Here is a 12,953-nt window from a genome sequence, read left to right as displayed (position 1 = left end):
GATGGAAGAGGACAGTAGAGTCTGCTGGTGGAGCGAGCGTCCAGAGTAAGCGAGAAGGTTCGGGAAGGGGGGCGTGGCCTCGGACTGTATACAAGGGAGATGCGCGGGAGACTCGGGGCTGTTGCAGTGGGGTCTCCGCCTGTGTCAAGCGAACGTGTCTTCAATAAAGTGTCATCTCAAGAGAAGTGTGTCAAGTCGTCGTTACACTAGTAATGAATATGTTCTGTTTAGGTGGCAAACCTTGCCAATTGGCTGTCGGGTGGTGGCGGGTTTAATGACACATTTATATATTGACACGATCTAACCCAAAAAAACCTCTATTATGGATGATATTGGTCGCGGAATGCAAAGTGTTAAAGCAATATTGGAAATCTTAAACAGTTTGAGTGGTTACACATGACATACTATTACTCAAGCTGCAATAAACATAGTACTGTTTTAAGTCGTTATTTATACATTAGTATTGTTATCTATAAAAAAAAATTTGTCTGTCTTTCTGTCTGTGTGTATGTCCGCCTTCCTTGTAAACGCATTTAACGGACAAACGATTGGGTTTATATTTTAACAAAATACACAAATACAATACACCCAGATGAACACTTGGTATTTCTTTTTGCCCTTAGTTCAATATAAACTAAGAAAATCAAACTTTGTACAATGTATCAAATAAATCACGCCGTTTTGATCGCAACACAAGCGGTCGTCCTCAGGCGGAAATCATATAATCCAGCAGTGGAACTGCTGAACCAGCGAGAGAGCTGTTACAACAAGGTTATAGATGTGGCGTTGGGCAAGCAAACCTACAGGCTACAGTGAGGGAAAAAAGTATTTGATCCCCTGCTGATTTTGTACGTTTGCCCACTGACAAATAAATGATCAGTCTATAATTTTAATGGTAGGTTTATTTGAACAGTGAGAGACAGAATAACAACAACAAAATCCAGAAAAAGGCATGTCAAAAATGTTATAAATTGATTTGCATTTTAATGATAATAATAAGTATTTGACCCCCTCTCAAACAGAAAGATTTCTGGCTCCCAGGTGTCTTTTATACAGGTAACGAGCTGAGATTAGGAGCACACTCTTAAAGGGAGTGCTCCTAATCTCTGCTTGTTACCTGTATAAAAGACACCTGTTCACAGAAGCAATCAATCAATCAGATTCCAAACTCTCCACCATGGCCAAGACCAAAGAGCTTTCCAAGGATGTCAGGGACAAGATTTTAGACCTACACAAGGCTGGAATGGGCTACAAGACCATCGCCAAGCATCTTGGTGAGGTGACAACAGTTGGTGCGATTATTCGCAAATGGAAGAAACACAAAAGAACTGTCAATCTCCCTCGGCCTGGGGCTCCATGCAAGATCTCACCTCGTGGAGTTGCAATGAACATGAGAACGGTGAGGAATCAGCCCAGAACTACACAGGAGGATCTTGTCAATGATCTCAAGGCAGCTGGGACCAGTCACCAAGAAAACAGTTGGTAACACACTATGCCGTGAAGGACTGAAATCCTGCAGCGCACCCAAGGTCCCCCTGCTCAAGAAAGCACATATACATGCCCGTCTGAAGTTTGCCAATGAACATCTGAATGATTCAGAGGACAACTGGGTGAAAGTGTTGTGGTCAGATGAGACCAAAATGGAGCTCTTTGGCATCAACTCAACTCGCCGTGTTTGGAGGAGGAATGCTGCGCCTATGACCCCAAGAACACCATCCCCACCGTCAAACATTGAGGTGGAAACATTATGCTTTGGGGGTGTTTTTCTGCTAAGGGGACAGGACAACTTCACCACATCAAAGGGACGATGGATGGGGCCATGTACCGTCAAATCTTGGGTGAGAACCTCCTTCCCTCAGCCAGGGCATTGAAAATGGGTCGTGGATGGGTATTCCAGCATGACAATGACCCAAAACACACGGCCAAGGCAACAAAGGAGTGGCTCAAGAAGAAGCACATTAAGGTCCTGGAGTGGCCTAGCGAGTTTCCAAATGTCAGCCTCGAAACCTTAATGACTTGGAGAAAATCTGCAAAGAGGAGTGGGACAAAATCCCTCCTGAGATGTGTGCAAACCTGGTGGCCAACTACAAGAAACGTCTGACCTCTGTGATTGCCTACAAGGGTTTTTGCCACCAAGTACTAAATCATGTTTTGCAGAGGGGTCAAATACTTATTTCCCTCATTAAAATGCAAATCAATTTATACAATTTTTGACATGCGTTTTTCTGGATTTTTGTTGTTGTTATTCTGTCTCTCACTGTTCAAATAAACCTACCATTAAAATTATAGACTGATCATTTCTTTGTCAGTGGGCAAACGTACAAAATCAGCAGGGGATCAAATACTTTTTTCCCTCACTGTACCTTCAGAGATTTGTTCATGAAGCCATCCAGATATATAAACACAGACACAACTTCAACAGAGAAGATGGGTACAAACTGAGCAATCATTGAAAGGACGTTATTAACCAGGTAAAGTCTTAACTGACTGTGATGTTTCCATCCTACCTGCCTATGTCAGCTGTTATTTCCAACTCTATGTCTCTCTCTTCATGCCTCTCTCTTAGATCTTTCACATGTCCTTTGGATTGCACCTCTCAGGCTCAAATGCCCTTTGGATTGCACACTCATGTTCACGTCCTTTGGATTGCACTCTCATGGTGCTAATCTCTCATTAACACTGCTGTTGTGCGCATATGTGGGCACAATACTCTTATGTGGCGACGGAAGCTCATTCATGCTAATCTCCCTCCCTAATCTCTCCCTAATCGCCCCCATTAACACAACTGACGTGCTTGCGTCCGTGGATGGAATTCCTTTCCAGCTAAGACCCCGCTTGCTTGCCCATCGCCACCAGAGGTGTAAAGTACTTGAGTAATTTTACTTGATTACTGTACTTAGGTATTATTTTGGGGATTTTTACTTTACTTGAGTACGAATAAAAATCTATACTTTTACTTAATTACATTTTTTTAGAATAAAAAGTACTTTTTACTCCTTACAATTTTATTTACAGTCAAAAAGTACTTATTTTTCGGAGATCACTTCATTCTATTTTCCCTTGCTATTACCAAACCAATTGAATTGCGCTGATGCCCAGTTTAATTTAAATGTTATTTATTCTGCCTATGAAAATCTTTTCACATTACATGAAATTGGTCAGACATGTTCATTGGTCCTTTGGAAGTGATGTCATGTCACATCTATTACCACAATGCACAGCACCTTGACCTGTAAATTAGAGAAATTATAACAGTCAGTGGAAGAAAATGGAGGAAGAACGTGATTCAGCTGTGAGCACAGTCCAAAATCAGCCACAGGATCAAGAGCACCCGTGGCCGTATCTTAGCGAATTCTTTTCGTGGTATTAATAAGGATTCATTCAAGATGAAATGTGTCCTTTGTCTCTCGCTTAATAAGGAAATATCAGCCTTCAAAAGTTCGCCATCAAACTTAAGGACGCATATTGAGGTAAGTACGTTAAGTATTTTGTTTTACTGATAGTTTTTTTGTGTGCATGTTTTGACCTTGACGGCGCGCCTTTTATATGTGTAGTAGGCCTATTTTCACTAATGCATGCGATTGACAATATAAGGCTCACGTAATAAAATGCTAAAATGCATTTGTAATTGTCTGTAAATTATTTGCTATGGTAACGTTAGGTCCACGGGAAATTTGGCGCCTATAGCAGTATTGCTTTGAATCATCATTATCGTTCCGTGCTCTCATTGTGTTTGAATTCATGCACAACACAAGAAAACCAAGCGAGAAATTTTTATTTTTAATAATTACCAAACATCATGTTGTATTGTCAAAACGGTAACACTTTACAATAAGGTTCATTAGTTAATGTATGAACTAATATTAACTAACCATGAGCAATACATGTGCTACTGTATCTGTTAATCTTTGTTAACGTTAGTTAATAAAAATACAGCTGTTCATTGTTCATGTTAGTTCACAGTGCATGAACTAATGTTAACAAGATTTTAATAAAGTATTAGTGAATGTTGAAATTAACATGAACAAAGATTAATAAATGCTGTATACGTGCAGTTCATTATTAGTTCATGTTAACTAATGTAGTTAACTAACGAACCTTATTGTAAAGTGTTACCGTCAAAACTAATGTAATGAAATCAATTCACCCTGTCATGTCAGCCTTACAGTCCTGTGTTTTTGTCAATATAATCAGAAATAAAATTAATGTTTGATAGTCACTAAATGCTACTGTATTTCTAAAATCAACAAGTATTTAACATTATAAAGTGTGCAATTGGATGCAAATGTAAGTTGTATTAATGCTGTAATCAGAGAGTGCATGTGTAATTGTTACATTTATATTGAATATAAATATTTATTTGTTGTTTTTACAGAGAATGCACCCAAATCACCTCAAAAACTACTCTAAATTGACAGCACAGAAGAGAAAGATCGGGACCTCCACCCATGCTTCCAGCAGTAAGCATCTGAAAGTTGACTCAGTTTTCCCAGTCAAACATGTGTCTCCAGTCACTGTGAACAAAGCAATATTAAGGTACATCATTCAAGGACTTCATCCTTTCAGCACTGTTGATCTGCCATCATTTAAAGAGCTGATTAGTACACTGCAGCCTGGCATTTCTGTCATTACAAGGCCTACTTTACACTCCAAGATAGCTGAAGCTGCTCTGATCATGAAACAGAAAGTGACTGCTGCCATGAGTGAAGTTGAATGGATTGCAACCACAACGGATTGTTGGACTGCACGTAGAAAGTCATTCATTGGTGTAACTACTCACTGGATCAACCCTGAAAGTCTTGAAAGACATTCCGCTGCACTTGCCTGCAAAAGATTAATGGGCTCTCATACTTTTGAGGTACTGGCCAGTGCTATGAATGATATCCACTCAGAGTATGAAATACGTGACAAGGTTGTTTGCACAACGTGGCGATTCACCACATATATAACCTTGTTGTAACAGCTCTTTCACTAGTTTTGCAGTTCCACTGCTGGATTATATTTTTTCCGCCTGAGGACAACCGCTTGTGTTGCGATCGAAACGTCGTGATTTATTTTATTTTCTACCTACGTGACTTTACCGAAAGAACCAAAGAGTATGGATTCCTGCAGTCACGAAAGCTTAAAATCAGGTCTGTACAATGTACGCTAACCTCCCGCTACCGAGGGGAGGGTTGACGATTTTTGGAAACCTATTGGTTCAACTTTTTGATTCAGGCCTTCTGAAAGGCTCTTATAATTTAGTTGACAGATAAATGGACAAACAGAACACCGAGCTTTTATAATAGATTAGTATGTATATGTTATGTTTTTTTAAGAGAAGACAAGTTTTGAAGTATATTTATATGTGATTCCCCTGGGAAAAACCGAGCACTTCCTGCTAGTATTGTAAGTCTAAAGCATACCACAAGCTTACTTTGGACACTGTGAAGCAATCTTAAACAAAACATTTATATTTCCAACCATTTACCAAAGCTCTCACAGCATTGCACTCAGCTGAAGCAAGAGTTGCTGGCGCTGGATCCAGAGTGCACTTCAGACAGTTCTGTATTTGTTTTTTAACAGGGAGTGGTGGCAATGGATAGTGCACTGTGCTACAAACTCGGCAACATGGGTTAGTTTCCGGGCTGCAGCTAACACAGTTAGCAAGTGCTATTTTGACTGTTCCTGCACCTCCTCTAAGTCAACTCAGCCTTATGAGTACCCCATGCAGTGTTTAAACAACATAAAATGGAGAGCAAAGGCAGCAGAGTATCGTGGTGGCCACACTATCCCCTTGGGTGCCATGCTGACCTTCACAGATGCTCGCTCACAGCACTTTCCTCGACAATCTATGTAGGCTACTCAGGAGGTTTTTGTATTTTGATTGGCTTTTACGCACGAGCTGCCACCATTTCGGGCAGGAGTTGGGAGCTGGGCTATGTCCACCATACAAAACACCGCAGTGGTGGAAAGCAGCGACCGTCATTACAAACGAGTTGAGCAGTGACTGTCATTACAGACGATTAGTGCAGCTCCGTGACTTCACGGACGTGGCAGTGCTACTACTGCAGGCACGGGATGCACGGTCCGGCGACATCGCACGCCAACTGGGAACTCCACCGTATCAAAGTGCCCATGCAGGGCTAGAAGCTAGGCCCCGCATCTGCTGTTGCAGCAGTTGCAACATTTAATGAAAGATAAGTATTGCGTGTTCTCTGCTTGCATACGATCAGTCACTAAAAAATCTGGCAGCAATAACTGGTTTGTATCACCTGCAAAACGTGTCGTTTTTTATGCACGTGTATATAAAACTAGTTCATAAAGCCCGTCTTCACCAGGCAAACGTTTTCAATATGTAGAACTAATTACCTGTATGATTATTTTACAATTTTTATCTACGATTAACGATGACTCCAAAAATGTGTATTTTTCCACAAAAATAAATGTGTTGATGGCTTAATTCAACATTTTATATTTAAAGGCATACCTATCAGAAACTGCTCAATTTAAAGATTCCGTTTTTTTATGAGAAAGAACAAAAAATAACCAACTTAGTACTCTACAAGGGGAAGCTCCTATCTTTTACCTTTTTCGAATAATTCTGATTTGAACATCATAAAATGCGTATTTTGTCGATCATGAACAATAAAATATAAAACAATGGCTCTTGCTTTAATTCTATTTGCTGTTCATCGCTCTATCAAAGGAAAAAACTAAATCTTATATTATGAACGGTTTCTGAATGACACGCACAAACATATTCATGGGGCACTAAAAATTGAGATTTGGAGACGTTAAAATAAAAAAAAATCTCGGATTTTCAGATTGTTCATGTTGTGTCCTAAAAGCTACCTATGTACCAAATTTATGCTTTATACCTTGTCAGGAAGTACCCCTATAGGTTTTTGAGACACAGATTAAGGTTTTAATTTATATAGGTCATTCTCCAGCAGATGGCTATCAAGTGCAGTTGTGTTTAAATAAACATAAGTGGCATGTATTAGCCACATTGAATATTAGGCTGCTCAACTGTGCGAGTAAGTGAATAAATTTGTATTGGAGTCACATGCGATACGCTATTGCAAAATGGAATCCAATAATGTGCCGAGATATTTTTCAGAGCCAACACATCCCAGTTTGAATTTCACTGGCTGTACAAAAAGTGGCTTTTACCATTTGAACGTGTGCACAGACATAAATAGGACCGCCGGCAGTTGATACTTCACGTATATATTATTTGGCGCGAAATCTGTCACAAACATGTTTTCAAATTATTTATGTAAATATTATTATGTTTGCATTCTACTGTACACCCATCACTGAAACTTCAATTAAAACAAGATAAAGTTACTGTTTAAATGTAGCTTATTTTTTTTAATTCATCAGCGTGACTTGTGATCATAGTCCAAATGACAAACCTAAATGTTTTCTATAAATACGAAAATTTGAATGTACCAATTTAATTATGGTTATAGCTCTTGGACGCAGCACTCTCCTTGTTAAAGCACAATAAATCACAGTTGGGATGATGCGTGTCCTGATTCGATATCAATCTTTGGGAAAAAGAAAAGTTTTGCAATTTTGAGAAATAATATAAAAAAAACAGTAAGAACAAAAATATAGAGTGCAGAAAAAATATACTCCTGCATAGACATTGTTTTCTGTGTCCGAAAAAAACATTCAGATGAATCATTGTGACTTACTACAAATGCCTAGTCCAGCACCGGTGTGTCATTAGTGTAAAGATGAATCCCGCTAACAATGCTTGTAATGAGCTCATATACCATCTCCAATAGCGAACTATTGTTGCCAATTACGAGCTCATAAATGCTATTCAAAACGAGTGACACTAATCGACGGAGCCAGAGAGCCAACAGCCCTTCCCTTTCACAGCGCATTACAAAGGACGGTGCCGAGCGCTTTTCTACTGTGCAACCTATCACACAGCTCCAGTCCTGGTTACAAATCTGCCTTGACAAACAGACAAGCAGAATTTCCCGGTCATTCGCCAATGTAATAATTTAAGGGGACAGTTACAACACTTAAAAATATAAAAATACACAGGGACGCGGCAAAGAACGCGCACATGTGGTATATGCACACGTGTATGTACGAGGAATGAAACAGTTTCAGAGGAAGGCCATTGCAAATATGTACCCACAAGCATCAATATGAATATCTTCATACAATAAACGTGAAGGGTACAACCTCACACGGAGAGACTTGCAACTTAATTACAATGTGGTGAAAGCAGTTATGGTTCACCTTTCCAGGGTCATCTCTTGAGCGAGGCACTTTGATGAAGCACTTGTTCAGAGATAGGTTATGACGGATTGAGTTCTAGAATGCGGCACACACACACATACAACAACGGCACAATCGTCACTTCACATGCACACCAACGGCTGCCCACTCTGCTTTTATCAATCTCGTTGTTTCACAGAAATGTAACGGCTCGTTGAAGAACTGCTTTTTTATTTTACAAATAGACCTGGACAATGGAGGGTAATATTTTTTTATTTTACTCAAGATCAGCCCTGCCTTACAAATGTATAAAGATTCAAAGCTTTAACTCAAATGATTGACTTCACATTAACTTAATGTATTCGGGTGGTAGTGGATAGATACACCTTTCTATAATTTGTTTACTCCTCCCTCATTATCAGGTGCAGGTTGTGCTCTGTTCCATGGGTACAAGAACAGGGTCTGCATCCGCTCTGCACGCAATACGGCTTCACTCCATGGTAAATATGAAATAATAAAGTGGATAACGAGCCTCATCAATGCACTCTGGTACGTGCGAGATTTGAGATTTTGGCATAGCAGAATGATGGTTGCTCTTGATCCCGGATAGCTCAGGAGCGTGGATTTTCACTTTCATAGTAACAGTGCAACCTTTAAAAATACATCACACAAAAAATGTATTCGCTCGATAAAGAATAGCAATGAGGTTATGCTGCCCATTAGGGAAAAGTTAAATAAACCACTCATCTCAACGGTAAAATCAGTATTCCTTTACAATACTTTGTGTGGCATCTACAGGAATTATCAGTATTTTTTGTAAGAATAAATCATTACTCAACAATGATTGTGGGGCACTTGGCTCGCTCACTGGTATTTGTATTGACAAATGTGCCACCCCTCCTCCCAAACAATCTAGTGTCATTCAGTTTATTCTATTGTATGTTGAACTTCTTTCGCACCGGACATAGCCAAATGTGCTAATCGGAGGTGCGGGAAACTAGTTCAAACCTATTTTGCCATGTTACAGGTTTCTAATGAAAGCTTACAGTGGGACCGATGGACTTAAGGTAAAACATGTTATGTAAGTTCATCCAGAACACGTGTACTTTCCCCACCGGCAAGACATGCACCATTGATATTATTACACGTAAATAAAATAACCCACACAAGTCAACATGATATGGAGGGGATTGAGGGCCACGGCGGATGGCCTTTGTTACCAGTGATCCAGGACCTCATTGACGTGCCAGTTCTGCATGCTATGGCCAGATTCTCCATTACTCTACTACCGACGCACACACACGCACACAATTAAAACGTGCATGTCACCCTCACGCCAAACAAAACACACACCTTCCAGCCGATGCCAGCCTCCTTGTAATAGGGGAAGTTGTCGCAGATCCACTGGTAGATCTCGCTGAGCGTCATCCGCTTGCGAGCGGAGCTGTTGATGGCAAAGGTGATGAGGTTGGCGTAACTGTAGGGCGGCTTGCCGTCCTTGCTGCCGGTGCTGCAAGCCTGCGGGCTCTCGTCGGGCTCGGACGAGGAGCGAGCCGCGCCTGCCGGGGAGCCGGGCGTTCTCCGAAGCGTACCCGAGCTCGAATCCGAGCCAGAGCCGGCGCCGGAGGCCGAAGCAGAGTGCTTGGACGCAGCGGCGGCTGCAGCAGCTGTAGTGGAGCGAGAAGAGACAGCAGTGTCAGAGGCACGCATACGCGGAATCTACGCTCCCAAGAGGATACCAGAGACGTATTATTTGGCTGTCAAACAATAAGCTAATGCTGTCAGGGTAAAAGAGTTTGTCCCAGCCTCAATGTCTACTGCAACGTGTTACATTCAGCATGTGAAAGTCACGTCTTTTTTATTTGTAAATTCACTTGCACGCAATAAAATACTTAAATGACAAATTTATTCTTTATTTTACACATGCTTACACGAATGAGCAGTCTGTTAGTCCACTGTATAAAACTACAGCAACAGACATTCTGGAATCCAAGGCATAGCCCAGAACCCATATTTCAGATTTTTCTTTACATTCCAAACTGATGTGTACTGCACTGAATTTGTTTTACACCTCCCACAGTACAGCAAGTACAAGGCTACTTGAAAATTAAATAAGCTGAAGGTGTGAGAAAGCCATGCTGTAGGCTAAATAAGTTAGTTTGTAATTTTAACTGTATGACACGCGTTAATCAGAATCGGAAGTTTATATCCTGAATAATCACTAATGGGCAAACTTGATTTGAGAACTGATATGTTTCAATGAATATAATACATTGCATAGCCATCAGTTGTGCATAAATATAATCGCTAAATTTATTTGTAAATTAAATTGTATTGTATACTGGCCTGATGATTTATGTATGGAACAAAACATATTAAGGTTAGCAAAGCTTGCAAGGTGAATTTCATTTAGTGCTGGGGTGCTCAAGCTGGCACCAGTGGACACAGTGGCCAAGGTGATCTACAGAATAATGTTGAATTAAGGTGGTGAGAGCTAAACTGGCCAAATTGTGGTGCACGTGGCGATATGCAAAATACCGCCGCCCACCACTTCCTGCTGCTTGGGTGGCAAATGATGATACAACCATCGTCATAGTAGAAGAGGACTCCTTTAAAATACATAAGCTGGATTGTCAGCCAATTAACAGATACTCCCATATATTAGGGGATTCGTCGGTTGTATCCTTATAATGGAGGAACTCCAGATTTAAGGATAACGAGAATTTTCCCAATTATAGATATCAATGAATTGATGTGTACCAAGAAATGCGAGAGCAAAAACGCACACACGGATGCACAGGGACTCGCACACAGAAAATGCATTTTCATAGAAAAATGGTGCAAGTTATCAATATACGCTTTCCTTACAGATGCTTTCTGCATCTGTAAAGCTCAAATATAAAGGTGAAAGTATATACGTGCACGTGAAAGTGATTTTGCTTTTTATTCGTGAGAATGTGAACCTCAGGATGGACAGACGGAATAATTCCAGGGCAAAGAAATAAGCAGCTTATCATCTCACTTCAAACAAGACTGTTCACTTTGGGGGTCTACGGCATAGCATCCACAGACCCCTAGAAAGGTTCATTGTAACCGGAAGATCTCTGGTTTAAAAAAAAAACACTGATTAACAGATGTTCAAACTATGCAAAATACCAATGACATGATTGCAATTAAAGTCCATATCCACCGTGTACACAAATCACCACACGCTATTGAGCCTTGTACTGTAATGTGAACATTCAAACGTTGCTACTGTACATGCATAACCTGCAAATACGTACAACTGTCACTGCATGAGTTATCCTGGTGACCATAAAAACAAATGATGCATGTCAACGGCCTCTCACAGGCCTGATTCTTCATCATCATTAGGCATTGTCTATCCATTGGAGGACAAAGCCCCCCCCCCCAATTCCATCACCATCCCTCAGTCCTACAATGCCATATCCTATCTCACTCCCGTGCATTCAGCGATCTAATTGCTCTATTTCTGCACAATCCATCCCCACGGGTCTGTTCTCTCGTTTGGCTGCTATTCCAACAACACTCATCCATTCGTCATCATTCCTTCTATAGTCTTGCCCAAGCCCACTTTATTTTTCTTCATAGTTCATGTGTAATGGTCACATTCATAACAGACACGGCAGACATCAGCCAGCTGTGAAGGCACTTGGCTTTCTTGGACTGAGTTACCACCACTTCTGTATCCTGTGCCACTGATGCAAGTCATTTCCAGCCAGCCAAACAACAGCTGTTTTGGGCATTCAGTTGCCGAGCAAGCAGGCTGCATGATCTAGCCATCTCAAGCTTCGTATCTGCCTAAGATAACGTGCGTCAAAATTTGTCCATATCTATCCGAGATATGTGGGCTGCTAATGTAATTCATGCTTATTAAACCAAAAACAAGCGAAATAGAGCAGTGGCCAGTCTAAACGTTTATAACTGGCTTGTGTGGTTTTGCAACACAGCCTGCATCTTCGCAAACACATGAAACATTTTACCTGAATAACTGTACAATTTGGAGCCAAGCCCAGAATGCACCATTTTGCACATTGATGAAGTATGGGATTTTCTTCACCTCTTGCAATAACCACCCAAACCATTCATGAAGAGATGGTGGGAGATAGTCTTTCATTGCATCTTGACATGTGCCATGCGGTTTTTTATGGAGTTGGCAGCAAAGACTTGTCCATGGCCAACCAATGTAACTAGAAAAGCATGGGATGTTAAGACTGCCCAGAGAGATCAGGGAAAACTGTTCAAGAGAAGCGGACCACTACCACCATTTAAATCAAAACAAATACAATGATTACCTAGAAATACTGTTGATCATCGATTATCCGGCGCACCATTATCTGGCTTCCAACATTATCTGGTGGTCCCTGACTGATCTGGCAAAACTGGCAAAACCGGTCCAAATCTGTACCAGTCCGGCGATCGTCAAACTCATGTAGTTGAAACAAGAGCGTAATAGGTACATCACCCCCATGGAGAGTCTTCGAGATTGGAGTGGTAAGTATGGTACAGTAACTTTTTATAGTATATTTATGTCTACTTGTATGTTTATTTATGCCAAATTCAAAGAGTAAACTCATTTAAAACACAAAAAAACACAACACTTAAAACACGTTATGCAAGAATGTGCAAAAATAAACTATTTTAAATAATGATGCCATTCTCCTGCGTTTTTGAAAATCCGGCAGACCATCGATTATTTTATACTT

General features: G+C 40.6%; 1 protein-coding gene across 3 annotated transcripts in view; it reads right to left on the bottom strand.

Moving 5' to 3' along the window:
* The window catches only part of LOC144719597 (forkhead box protein J3-like), a 47,654-nt gene that overhangs the window by 20,011 nt on the left and 14,690 nt on the right, over nt 1-12,953 (bottom strand). For 2 of the 3 annotated variants that reach the window (XM_078595685.1, XM_078595677.1), the window contains exons 3-4: nt 9,580-9,893; nt 8,248-8,322 (exon numbers count right to left, since the gene is read on the bottom strand). In XM_078595685.1, coding sequence (XP_078451811.1) covers nt 8,248-8,322; nt 9,580-9,893 — 389 coding nt within the window. Of the gene's footprint in view, nt 1-4,393; nt 4,515-8,247; nt 8,323-9,579; nt 9,894-12,953 lie in introns of those variants that run through there. The other variant, XM_078595692.1, reaches the window with a different exon arrangement.

This window comes from Lampetra planeri, chromosome 1 (genome assembly GCF_965212315.1).
Source record: "Lampetra planeri chromosome 1, kcLamPlan1.2.h2, whole genome shotgun sequence".
Taxonomy (NCBI): Eukaryota; Metazoa; Chordata; class Hyperoartia; order Petromyzontiformes; family Petromyzontidae; genus Lampetra; species Lampetra planeri.
This window is presented reverse-complemented; position numbering and strand designations above follow the sequence as displayed.